The sequence below is a fragment of the Prionailurus bengalensis genome, chromosome B1 (assembly GCF_016509475.1).
Source record: "Prionailurus bengalensis isolate Pbe53 chromosome B1, Fcat_Pben_1.1_paternal_pri, whole genome shotgun sequence".
Classification (NCBI taxonomy): Eukaryota; Metazoa; Chordata; class Mammalia; order Carnivora; family Felidae; genus Prionailurus; species Prionailurus bengalensis.
The window spans coordinates 174,575,895-174,589,899 of NC_057344.1; the positions used below are offsets into that span (position 1 = coordinate 174,575,895).

Sequence of the window (14,005 nt, forward strand, 5' to 3'; positions counted from 1 at the left end):
AACTCAAACATTCAGAACAGCTGTCACAGACCCATGCGATTTACCTTTTGTACAAGCAAAGCCACCTGAAGACCATCATATAGTCAATAGTGAAAAGGGAAAGAACAGAGTCCTTCTTTTCTCTGCTTTCTCCCTTTTCCAAACGGCAATCTGGGGCCACTTGGTGCAATGGTAAGCCTCCAGCAATCACTAGGGGCAAAAGAACGTGAGAACTGGAAGAGAGTTGTGAGACCCTCTGTAGGGTCTATGCCTCTCACTCTAGCTGCCAGAAGGCTGGAGCCCAAGAGGGCGAGGACACCTGCCAAAGGTCACACGGGAAGCCGCTGGCCAATTAAGAGTCTGAGTCCTCACCACCCGCCACACTTCTGCTCCCTGAGGAGAGCACTGCCGAGGCAGGTCCAACCACAGGTAGTGCTGTGTGGTGGTGAGAACTCCAGGAGATGGGTGTGTGAACAGGCCCTGGGCCCATTACAACAGAGTCATGTTTCCTTATCCATAGAAAGGGGAAAGTCGTGACTAGCAATCACTACATATTATTACTGAAAGTGACACAGTCAAGTTCAGATAAAGGTTAAATGATGCCCACAGACTACAGTAGGAGTAAATGCTTTGGCCCACTCACTCTCTTGAGATAAGTAACACTGTGTAACTTCTTCTGCTGAGCTGCTAACAAAGTCCACAGAAGAAAACTAAGCTTCATACATATTTGAACTGCTTTGTCTGAATTCTTGGTTGTTCTTGACTAAACTGACCAGAACTTGATAACCACTAAAATTAGACTCCAAAGGTCTCTGATCTTGCCAGCAGATGCTAATATACATTTATTTAAAAGAAATGGTTGTTTTACTTGATCACTAATAATCATCAAAGTTAAGCTGTAAAATGGAGCTACTCAAACTATTTGTGAAGAACCAGTTTTTGTTTTCTTTTAAAATGTTCCAATCCACTGCTGATACTTTTATAAAATACAGTAAAAATGAATTTATATAAAAACGAAACAGAAAAAAAAGACTGATAAAAGTCCACTTTTTTTTTTTTTTGATCACCCTTGTCAAATTACTGGAAAAGTTTCTAAATGTTTAGTCCCAAGTCCTATTCTTAGGCCAGTAGCAGTGTGGACTGGCACACTGTCAGTACACCACACTAAAAACCCACAAACACCGCCTACCCACCCGGGCCCTCCAGGGTAGCAGGGATGTGCAGTGTGCTTCCAGGTATCAGCTTTTTTACTGCTCACAGCAATCACTGTCATCGCCCACACCTCACAAACAGGGAAAGTGGAACTCAGAGAGGCTAAGTCACTCGCCTAAGATCACCTGGCAAATCAGTAGGGCTGGGATCTAAACCTGGGACGACCTGTCCGAAGTCTGTGCATAAAACTGTGTTGTTTCCCTAGAGAAGCCATGCAATCAGTTTTTGCTTTACCATCTAACTTAGGTATGTCATCATTACCCAGTTTGTAGGCAACTAAGCCCTGTTTTCCTATCTTCTTCCTGCTTCCTAGGCTTCTGGGCATTTTAATTAATTAAGAGGAATCATGAAAGGTGATGAAACTCACACAAATTAAGATATGTGGAAACAGACTACAGAAAGGTGTGGTAACTACGAGAGAAACAGCCACCAAAATTGGGCTTTAATGTGTTTTTATTCCATACCTCTTCCCAACATCAATGGGAGGTAAGGATGGCGGGATGGATTCCCCATAAAGCTTACCTTGCCCAACAGCCGAATGCATTTTTTCCATGTCAAACTTAATTTTTGATCTTCCTGGCGTGCTAAGCATCTTTTCCCACACTGTGGTCACTTCTTTAAGACAAGGAGTGATTTCTTCATAATCAAGCTTTAGGCGCTTGTTCAGCAAATCGCTTTCAGAGGCTAGAAGAGATCATGCAAGAGTGTTAGAGAATGCTATGGCTACAAGTCTTCATTTCCTAGCATCTAGCATCGCTACTAGAATGGTGAGCAGTTACAGCCAAGCTGACAGGTCCAGACTAAAGTCACTGTTCCTGCGCCACCTCATTTTCCTTACCTTAGAAAAAGCTGATAAGGCCTAGTAGGTGTCCTTGATTTATTTCTCTGACCCCTGCACAACGCCCCGCCCTGCCCCAAGAAACCTGTTGGCTCCACTACTAAAATATATCCCATACCTGTCTAGTTCTATCAATCTTCACAGCTACCCTACTAAACTGCAAACATCTTAAGGACAGGAGCTATGCGTTAAGATTCCTGGTGCCTGGCATGGTTAGAGATGAACACAATTTCTTCATCTGAACCAGGAGAGCCTCTCCAAGGACAGTTCCTCCCTATTTAGAGCCAAACCTTCTTAGGTAGCCTCTACCTCGTCATGTTTCTGCTTCCTGCAGCTCAACAGAATAAATCTTCCCTTTCATATGACATCGCCCCAAATGTACGAAGGTAGTTGTTATTTCCCACCAACTTTATTCAGCTTAAACTGCCTTAAGAATTATACCTGGATTACCAAACTGGGGTTGGGCAGGGGGAGAGGCAGGGAATTGATAAAGGAAAAGTTTAAATTGATGATTCTCAGGATTAACTCTGACAACTTCACTCCCACCTAAAACCATGATATACTATTTCAACACAGTGGTGATGTCGTGAGCCCCCAAATCCATCCCACCTCAGGTCTCAGATCTTGACAACACATAGCATTGCCCAGCTAAATGAGCCAGTACACAGGCCTCTGCAGAGACGATCAACTGTGGTCTTTATGATAATAATAAACAAATGCTATGTCCTAAGTACTTTATATTCAGCAGCAGTTAATCTTAATGACTCTCTGAGGCACGGTGCTGGTTGAGAAAACCAAGGCCGAGAGGCTGACCAGCAACTCCCAGGTTCCTGAGCAGGAGGTGGGGCGGGCCTGGGGACCTTGCCCTTCTCCATCGCACTATGGGGCTTATGGTTACACATCTTTTTTCTGCGACTAGGCATGTATCCATCAGGGGCCTGAAATGTTTGACAGAACCCAGGGGAACTTTCCAGGCCTAGAGTTTTTTCGAGTGAAAGATTTTCAACACAAATGTGATCTCTTTAACAGATACAGGGCCATTCAGATCTTTTTCTTCTCATTTCAGTTTTGGTAAACTGTACCTCTCATGCAGTTTGTCTATTGCATCTCAACAGTTAAGTTTACTGGCATACAGCCATTCGTAGTCCTAGAGACACTGCTAAGTCAACGCAGACATCACATAAGTGTGTCTTCCCCAAGCCCCCTGAGAGTCCACATGGTCTCCCCGCCCCCAAGTGTGTCCTCCCCCAGCTCCCTGAAGGTCCCGGTGCTCCCCCCACCCCCGCCCCTCCAAGTGTGTCCTCCCCCAGCCCCCTGAAAGTCCACACGCTCTCCCCACCCCCATCCCCACTTGATTCAGGAGTAGAGGAGGGGCCACAGAAGTCGGAGGTGCTGGAGCAGGACCCAAAGTCCCCCTCCCCCCCAATACGTTCCTCCAGGTCCAACCACTACACTGAACTCCAGTGTCTATTATTTTTAAAACGGGAATTACAGCTACCTCATTGAGTTATTCTTGTGAGGATTCAGTGAGATGAAATATACCAAGCATCCAGAAATTTCTGCTAATCAGCAAGTGCTCACAAATTATCAAAAATATAAAGACAAATAAGGAAAGGTCTAAAATGTTGCTTGACAAACTAAGTGCTGATAACATGAAATATTTTCTTTTTCTGTGTCAGAAATTGAGCAAAGGCTAACTCAGTTAATCTAGTTAACACTACCCTAATGGTAAGACCTTATTCATGTGATGCATGGATTATGTGCTTAATGGACTCGATTACTTCCTTCAAGTACAAATGCAAGAAAAGATGGTGCTGAACACGTCCCTCATCCAGCCTCTCACTTCATGGACACAGAAACTGAAGTTCAGAGCAAGTATAGGGCTTGCCCTAAGTTATTTACTGGCTGGTGGGTAGTCAAGTGACTCCAGGCCTGGTGCTGCCTCTCTCGCGATTTTCTACCTACCATCTTTATATTCTTTTCCTTCTCACTTTGAAGAATACATGTTTTTTAAGGTCCCATTAAACCACCTTGTGGCAAAGCAGGTTCAGGACTAGCCTTGCTGGCCAGTGACTGCAGATAGCACTGGGCTCTCAGTGCCAAGGGACATTTCTCTGACAGTGAGCTCTGCTGTGAGCCTGTCTGGCTGCACTAAAGAGTCCAGCAAGCTATGCAAGGAGCCTTCTCTGAACTCAACAGGACAATAACATCTGGCCAGAAGATTCCGCTGAAAAGGCTTAATCCATGTATTTTACCGTTGGCCTAAGCACCATCCTGCAGTTTGAGTGTCCTAACATTGCTGCCTAAAATCCAGAGCCTCCGGTGGCGCCTGGGTGGCGCAGTCGGTTAAGCGTCCGACTTCAGCCAGGTCACGATCTCGCGGTCCGTGAGTTCGAGCCCCGCGTCGGGCTCTGGGCTGATGGCTCAGAGCCTGGAGCCTGTTTCCGACTCTGTGTCTCCCTCTCTCTCTGCCCCTCCCCTGTTCATGCTCTGTCTCTCTCTGTCCCAAAAATAAATAAAAAACATTGAAAAAAAATTAAAAAAAAATCCATAGCCTCCAAAATGTCTTATTAAGCAACGCGGATGGTACACGCTTGCAACAAATGTCAAAGCTCCCAGACAAAGCCTTTATGTACAAGACCAAACCGTTTAAAATATTAAATAAGGGTCTACAAACCCACAATTGAGTATTTCTGGGGCTATGGGACACTAGGACTACACGAGAGCAAACCTAACCTTACAGAAGATTCATCTAAAACATTTATTACCATCTACCATGAATGTATGAGCCTACTCAGACTTCGGACTAATGACGTTCAGGTCTGATTTATGTCTCTTACACGTAGGCTGTAGCTGCCTGTCCCCAATCCTGCGTCGCTAGCGACTGCCTTCACAAATAAAATGTTCTTCCAACTACCATCACCTCTTTTTTTTTTAATTTTTTAAATGTTTTTATTTATTTTTGAGAGACACAGAGAGACAGAGCATGAGTGGGAGAGGGGCAGAGGGAAAGAGAGGGAGACACAGAATCTGAAGCAGGCTCCGGGCTCTGAGCTTTGAGCACAGAGCCTGACACGGGGCTCAAACTCATGATCTGCAAGATCATGACCTAAGCCAAAGTTGGCTGCTTAACTCACTGAGCCACCCAGGTGCCCCAATTACCATCATCTCTTAAAACTTTAGTAAGGAAAGGCTAAGAGGCTGGAAGCATCAGTGATTAAGTGACCTCCAAACTTGTAGGGATGTTAGAAGAACCGCAGTCTTTATTTATTTATTTTTTTAATAACCAACATAATGCGTTTGCTTAACCAGGAAAAACCCTTTAAAAAAATATCAATTACATTTCAGTTAAAATACAAAATTCAATGTGTTATCATACCATTATGCAGATATAGTGTAATACTTTAATCTGAGGCATGAAATTTTGAATTACATCAGTCAGTGAGATAAGCAATAGTGTTCTGACCCCAAACCATGGTTGTACTGAACCACACATCCTGTCCTGCATTGGGCTTCTCACATCTTCATTTGTAATAGGGGAGGAATGGCCTTGCAGAGGGACATGGTGGAGACTGCTGGCTTGGGAGACAAGCAATGTATTTTGGTCCCAGAACCATTAAAAGTTATCTGGGGAAATTAGAATTCAGCTTTCAACCGCCTATAAGGGAGTGAAGAGAATTTAGATGATGTGGTTTGGTTCCTGCTCAGATGCAATGCTTCCCGAATAGTAACAGATACTTAATCCACATATTCAAAATCTAGGATGGGGCGCCTAGTGGCTCAGTCGGTTAAGCATCTGACTTTAGCTCAGGTCATGATCTCGAGGTCCGTGAGTTTGAGCCCCACGTTAGGCTCTGTGCTGACAGCTCGGGAGCCTGGAGTCTGCTTTGGATATTCTCTCTCTCTCTCTCTCTCTCTCTCTCTCTCTCTCTGCCCCTCCCCCACTCATGCTCTGTCTCTGCCTCAAAAATAAATGAACATTAAAAAAATTTTTTTAAATCTAGGAAATAGGCTTAATTAACCATGGAAGAACCTCTTCACACATGTTCTTCTCATTTCTTTCTCAAACAGCATGCAATCTAGCTTAAACACTAGATCAATTACAAGAACCACATCCCACACCCAGCTACAATTTAACTTTCCTTTAAAAAGAAGTTAAACAAACAAACAGTGTAGCAGAATGACTGTCTCTCTAGTACATGGTATACTCCTGGTTGGTTCATGTCAAATCTTGCTTCTGTATTTAATGAGAAAGTTCTGCCCCCATCCCACCCCAACAAAGCTTACAAAATGTTTTTTTAGGCAATTCACCTTCAGGCTCTTATTGATAATGAAGTGGCTCAGCAATATAGGTACTGTACTCACAGAAACAGTCAATGCTTTCTGAATTAAACAATTTATTGTGCTTTCACCACAATGGTGAAGACATATGTTGAACTTTATAGAGACAAAAAGAGAAATTAATGCAAATAGCAAGAATGCAAGACCTCACAGGATGGACCATCGCCAGATGGAATGAGGAAGCGGTGGCAAGATGTTGGCAAGGCCCAGTGAACTTGATGCAACACCTGGCCAGGTGTTCCAGGTCACCTTAGGGAACACTTCCCTGTTCACTCTTGTCTGTAATCATCATTTACACAGCTTCACAGAAGCTTTGCTCTCGTGGCACACTGATCAGTCTCTTCGATGGCAGCCATGACGCCCCCAACGTCCCAAGAAGCCAGCCGGTGCCATGCCCATTTTACAGCTACGCCCTGATTTTCCGTGGCTGTCATTTGCAAGCAGACTGGCCCGGAGAAGTGTCAGGACTTATGGCCTACATGATGAACTGAACTGCCTCTCTGCTTTTCAACAAAGACCCCAACCCAATATATGCATGAATAGGAGTCCTGTGCTCCAAAGCAGTCATGTAGCTGATGTACCATCAGTGATGTGATCACTGTCAAGTCTCTTTCAAGCATCTGCTTTTAGAATTGCCTTCAAGAACACCCAAGAAAATGGTAGAAAAACCAAGTTGGAAGAAATCTTAGCAATCACTGCAGTAAACTCCCCTCACGGTTGCACCCTTTCCCACAGCACCTCGAGGGTCTCTCAGCCTCAATACTGGGTACAGGGAGAGCCCACAGCACCTGTCAGTAGCCCACGCCAAATGCTCAACTACTTTCATATTCAAAGGTCTTATTACTTTGTATCTGACTTCGTGTTTTTGGTCAAAGATGACATGCGCTGGTGGACTATGAACCTTACGAGATTTGGTGCCTTAATAACCTTCAGCTCTATATGCAGACATCAAGATAAAAGACGAACATCTGCGGCCAAGGAGTAAATTCAATGAAATGTGCTCTAACTGCCAAACTGCTCTGGGCCGTGGCGGCACAAGTGAACCGCCTGCACAGCCTCCTTTGGAAAGAGTACGTTCAGATTTCCCCATCAAAATGCCCAGTATTTTATATCCAGTCAGCTCTCTATACTCCAGGACCCACGTTCTTTCCACCATACCACCCACTTCACTTAGCTGCTATGAAGATAATATTTTTTGGTTCAAGCAACAGTAAAGAAAACAGGAAATGAACAAAATCTAAACTTTCAAAGTTCAAGTCATATTTTGATACTGACATAACCCCAGGCAAGAACTTGGCTGATGTGAGCCTCAGTTTCCTCTTCAGGCTAACACCTGCCTTCTGGAAAGCTGTCAGCAGCATTAAAAGAGTCTGTCTATAAAACACCTCGATCTTGTTCAGTTAGAACTCAGCTAATGCTGAAGCTTCGTCCTCTTTGCTTTAGGTTACCTGCAACCCACTCAAAAGGCACATAGAGTGAGGTTATGAATTTCACTGATTTGTGCAGGATTAGTTCACACCTACCACCCAGCACAGACTGTGGCTGGGGACAAAGTAAGGAGGGAAAGAGAAAACAAAACAAAAAAAAACACTCTTCAGAGAGTTGAAGCTTACATTTGAGGGTTGTCTCTTGGAAGTTCCAGATGTTATGCCGCAAACGACCATCCAGGAATAATTTAATGCACTGGGTGAGGTTATCATGAAGCCTCCAGAAAGTAAAAAGCACTAACTCCACTTTGAAAAAGTAAACAGATATTTTGTATATATGTATGTATGTACGTATGTTAGAGCATCTTGGTTTGCTTGTTTTTTTAAAGATGGCATTCTTATGTGTGATGCGATTCACTTCAGAGCCAAGACAAATTAAGATTATCAGCCCTGTTCGTTCTAAAAAATATGGCAAACCAACCTTGCAGCTTCTGATTTTCCTTCTCCATTCTGAGCAGCAGGATCTGCTGTAGAATAGCCTTTTGCCATAGCTCTCGAAGCTCTCGAGATGTCCTTTTCCTCTCCTCTGGGACAGGGCCAGCGGGCCCATCTTCACAAACCGGTTCTAAAGGAGATCGTGGCGGTAGCTCTCCCAGCTCAGAGTAATCTGGGGACAGAAAAGGACATTTCAGAACAGTAAGACTTATATTTAAACATAGTGTCAGATCAGAAAATTCTGCTCGCTCACATATTATGAAATGGTATCACCAGATTTAAAATTCAAGTTTTACTATGCATTGAAATAAATTGGGTGTGAGCTACAATCATCAAAGTATACATCAAACAGTAAGCAAAAGTTGTAGGAGCTGAAGAAATGTTCAAAGATACCTACTTTCAAAGGTGTAATATTTCTATTTTCTTCTGAGTTAGTGACTGTATTATTGGTAACAGCAAACGCTCTAGAGTGCTCACTCTGTACCAGATCGTCCTGGGGGCTTTATGGATACTAGTTTATTTAACACTCAACCACCCTCAAATGTAGCTACTGTAATTATTCAGTTTTAAAGAAAAGCAAACTGAAGCACATTTGACACTTGCCAACTGTCACACAGCCTGGAAGTACAGAGCCAGGACTGGGGGCCCAAGGAGTCTGGCCTCCATGTGCATTCTTAACCACTATGTTACAAGGCTAGGTATTTTGGAAGAAGATGAAAGCATATTTAATAGCCAATAATAACAGTGACCATTAACGGATCCTCTACCAAGTGCTGGGCACCGCGCCAGGAGTTTTATACAGACAGACTCATTTAATCCTGATGACAACGCCAGAGGCAGGGATTAATTAGCCTGAAGAGAAAACTAAGGCTCAGCCAAGCAAAGTAACTTGCCCAGGGTCAGGCAGTGAATACACAGGTGTGTTGGGATCGCAACTGATGTCTGCCTGATTTGGAAGTTCATGCCTTCTGCTAGATATCTCTACAATTCAGGTTTCCTATGTCACCAGTTTCCAAATTTCTAGTTATTAGTTGAAATCTCTTCACATTTCATGCATGTGTATCTTTCTCAACTGCAGACCCCACTGCTACACAAGGTTATTATAACCCACAGATACTTTACAGACCAGTGGAAAGAACGCCCCACCTGCTCACTTTGAAACTAGTGGAGAAGAGCAAAAGCTCCTGTGTGAGCAGACCTCACCTGAGGCGAAGGATTCATGGGAATGTCAGTCTAAACTGAATCTAAATAAAACCATGGTCTTAACACATGCTTTGAAAAGCCGTTCAGACAACTCAAATCTCACAACCACCCAGATCACAACATTCAGTCTCTTCCAGTGTTCCAGTGCTCCAACACAATGCCACATGACGATTAATTTCCAGAACAGCTGTTAGCGTTGACTTCTCATTATCTTTGGCTAAGGTTGGGTTTGATTTGCTGCTATGAAATCTATGAAATCAAACATAAGCTACAAAACATTTCATTTCCTAAAGTCACTTGTCCATCTTAACTCCTCTTAAAGTTACTGGATTAAAATAATTTATGATAAGCATTAAGAATGCTCTGTGATTTCTGTAAGCATTTAAAAACTTACCATCACATTTCTATCTGTTTATTTATGATCCTATTAAACGAATGAATACATTAAAATTCTTCTCTTGGAGGTAGTCTGTGCACATTTGTTCTTATAGAAGGGTGCTCACGTGTAATGGTCAGTATAAAAGCAGGAATCACACTTGTCTGTACAGAATGATCTCAATCTTATAAATATTATGAGAAGCAGTATAGTTCAGTGATTAAAAGGTCAGGCTCTGGAGCCAAGCTGTTTGGGTTTTAATCAAGACTCCACATTTTTTGATTTTGTGATCTTCAAGCTGCTTAACCTCTTTATGCCTCGGTTTCCAATCTGCCGGGCAGGAATAACAGCACCTCCCTCACAGAACTGTTACAGGGATTGAGTTAATACATATCACATACACTAACTGAAACAGGGGTGAACACACAGTAAGAATACAGCGAATATTAGCTTTATTTGCTATTACATAGTCATTAAGGGCACACAAAAAACTATTGGAAGGAAACACATCAAGATTTAGCCACTCAACTGTAAGCTCTAAGAAAGCAAGACAAGGCCACCTTGTCCCTGAGGGTTTCCCTGGCATCCAGCATAGTCCCTGACACCCAGCAGGTGCCTGGCACATAGCTATTGACTAAAAGAACAACTAGATGGGTACGACGTCTGGGCGTGCTTGCTGTTTTTCTCTGTATTTCCTACATTTGTGACAATGAATAATTTTCATAATTAAAAAACTGAGGAAAAATAATGCAAACCTGTGATGATGTAAATCAGAGATTGAAAAATGTTCTGCAAAACACTCAGAAAACAAACCAATCCCCCCCAACAGCTGTTAGCGCTAGTCGTTCCTGAACACAACATAGCTCAAGCTCTTCCTTTTTCAGAAGGAATTCTAGTCGGTGTTCTTATTTCATCTTATTCTGCAGCCTCAACTCTTCCATTTGAGCTCTTGTCTTCCCTTTTTTCTTTTACCATCTTGGCCGCTGAAACTCCGCTGAACAATGTGGTGGTGATTCAAGTTCTGCTTCATCTCATATTGAAGGATTTATATGCCCACTGGCTGGCAAGGGTCTTGTTTCCAAAAGGAGATTGCTGGGAGACGGACTCACTGTGGGGCGGGGTGGGGAGGGGGCAGGCGGGGCAGGGAGGGGGACAGGCTCGCCACACATGATTTCACGTGCACAGAGCAGGCAGCCAGGGACCCACCTGTGTGACGGAGCACGAGGAGCAGTCAGTCTAGAAATTCTTTCCCATTCTCAAACCCCGCTAATCAGTCAAGGGCTCATTCGCGTAGCCTCCTGCCTCCAACCTGCCCTCCCCTCTTCAACACCTTTCTCCTCCGGAGCATCTTGCACAGTCCTACTGACTTTCAGACCCTGCAAGGTAATGAACAGAGCATAGCCCAGGCTGGACTTGATGGAACACGTCTGGGAGTTTCGGCTGTTTGGTCCCCAGGTCCATCAGTCTCTGCCAGTTGGTTTGCTGACAAAAACCAGAGTCTTTCGAAGCTCCAGTGTTTGCTATTTTCTTCTTCCAAAGAAGTAGATCTGCAAGGAGTACAGGCATTGCCTGGAGATGAGGACACGCACTGCCTCCCTAATGTGCTCTCCTTGAGCTTAGTTTTCTTATTATCCGTCACAGCTCAGCCTGGTAAGCATTTACCGTTGAGTCCTCAACACAAATACGCACGTCTGGGTCTCACAACCATCTCACGAACCAGGTGACACTGTCATCCCCATTTTACAGCCAGAATAACTAAGGTGCAGTGAAGTTTTGTAACCTGGGCCAGGCCGCATGGCTGGCAAGAGTCAGGGCCACGATGTGAAGTACAGAACGTTCACCCAGGGCTCTTCTGACTTCCAGATGCGCAAGCGTCGCATGGGATCTTGCTTGCTAAAACCCAGATTCTGGTTTAGCAGATCTTTGGGGAGGCCGAGAGTTTGCATTTTTCAGAAGGAATTCTAGTCGGTGTTCTTATTTCATCTTATTCTGCAGCCTCAACTCTTCCATTTGAGCTCGTCTTCCCTTTTTTCTTTTACCATCCTGGCCGCTGAAACTCTGCCGAACAATGCGGTTCAAGTTCCCAGGCGATGCCGCCACCGCTGGCTCTCAGAGCTCCTTCTCCACAAGGCAGCTTTACCCCTGGCCCTCCCTCCCACAGCCCCCTGTACTGGGCACATCAGCTCATCTCCCTTCGCTGCTACCACTAGCAGCTAAAACTTCGTGCAGGCACTGTTGTCATCGACTGCATGAATCGAGGCGTTCACACATGCCCACGGCTTGTCCCGGCCTCAGCCGGGGTGCCAAGGCCAAGCGCAGCATACAAAGAAAAATGACCAGTCCTAGTGTTAATTTCACCTCTGAATTCACGAAATAAAAGCTAATCCACTGTAAAGGTCACCAAATAAACCTAACAGCTGACAGCAGGCTTTTCGCAGCCTCAGCACGATTGACATTTTGGGCTGGATATTTCTTTGTCACGGGGGACTGTTCTGTGCATTTTAGAGGATTTAGCAGGTTCCCTAGGCTCTACACACCAGAGGACAGTAGTATTTGCCCACCCCAGGAGTGACCATCAAAAACACCCTGACATTGCCAACTGTCACACGTGGGGAGGAGAAGGAAAACAAAATCATCCTCAGCAAGAACTCCATGCAGAGTATAACTCCCCATCACTTAATCCTCTCCTAAATCCTGGGAATGGGTAAAAATATATTCCCCCTCACCCAAATTCTTTTTATGTGGTGACAATTACTGATGTTATAGTTTATAATTAACAATTTTTAAACATATTATCCTTTGTTCTAAATCTGGCCTGTATAATTAATCCTAGTGGGCGGTTTTCTTATCAATGCAAAAAGATCTAGATTTGGGTCAAGGGCATAGCTTTCTAACAGTCTTTTCTCATGGGTGCATGCACACATGTGCTTGAGGTACAGTCCATGTGTATTCACATGCATGGGGTTGAGTGGAGTGACAGGGTCAGGGCAAGAATAATATTAAGATGTTGGACAGTCAGCTGAGAGCCTTGTTCTAATAATAAATATGTGCATTATTTTTTTGAAGTTTATTCAGTTTGAGAGAGAGAGAGAGAGAGAGAGAGAGAGAGAGAGAAAGCGAGGGAGAGAGAGAGTCTCAAGCAGGCTCCTCACTGTCAAAGCAGAGCCCAACACAGGGTTTGATCTCACAAACCATGAGATCATGACCTGAGCCAAAATCAAGAGTCAGACACTTAACTGACTGAACCACCCAGGTGCCCCAGTATGTGCATTATTTTAACTTGGATAATTCCTAAGCCATTTTCACCAGTATTTGCTGAATCACTTATATGTACCTGGGATGGGATATGCTAGATGGTCTGAGAGAGGTTCCTTTGATGTTTCTAACATTCTTTAGAACAACACTGGGGATCTGGCTTCCTTTCCTGACCCACACTCTCGCTGACCCGCTGCTGCACAGAGGCTGACAGGGAGGAGTACGGTCGAGGCTGGCCCGGGGGGGCTCTTCCACCCCCAGGCCAGTCTGGCGGTCCCTCTTTGAAAACCTCTGTAAACACTTACACCTTTCGGGTGCCAGCCCCTCGGTACCAAATGTGAGAAATGAGATTCGCCCCTGACCGCCCCAACTGTGGCGCCCACAGGCACTGACAGACATACTTATGAAGTCTGCAAGGCCACAAAACCAAGGGCCACAATAACACGCTAGCAAAGGATTACACTTTACTATTTTGACATGTCCTATAATGACAGGATGTAGCATGCTTAAATCATAGAGATTTGCAGAAACGATGGGTTTCAATGGGTTCTGAGAATTTCAAAACCAGCTACATTTCAGAGGCCTTGAGAGACAATCACCTCTCCTGAAATCCTTGCCGTGACCTTCTCAACAGAGTCACAAATATGATTTATGTTGGTGTGTCAATATTTTAGCTGCCGAACTGTTCTCCTGCAACCGCACTGCCACATTCTTTACTCTCTCTCTGCACACAGATGTGTGCGCGCCATCGGTATGCACACAGCCGAGGCCGTGACAGGGCAGGGCAGGGGAGAAAGGACAACGCACGCATACAGCCTCGCATCTGCCCAGCTCCCGGCTCAGTAAAGCACGGAAGGCAGGGCTCCTCGCTGCTACTTG

The 14,005-nt window shown here is 44.5% G+C and overlaps 1 protein-coding gene across 1 annotated transcript in view; it reads right to left on the bottom strand.

Moving 5' to 3' along the window:
* TBC1D1 (TBC1 domain family member 1) overlaps nucleotides 1-14,005 on the bottom strand; it is a 224,312-nt gene that overhangs the window by 38,336 nt on the left and 171,971 nt on the right. The window contains 2 exon segments of the mRNA XM_043572803.1: nucleotides 1,714-1,875; nucleotides 8,279-8,464. Of these exon segments, the coding sequence (XP_043428738.1) occupies nucleotides 1,714-1,875; nucleotides 8,279-8,464 (348 nt within the window).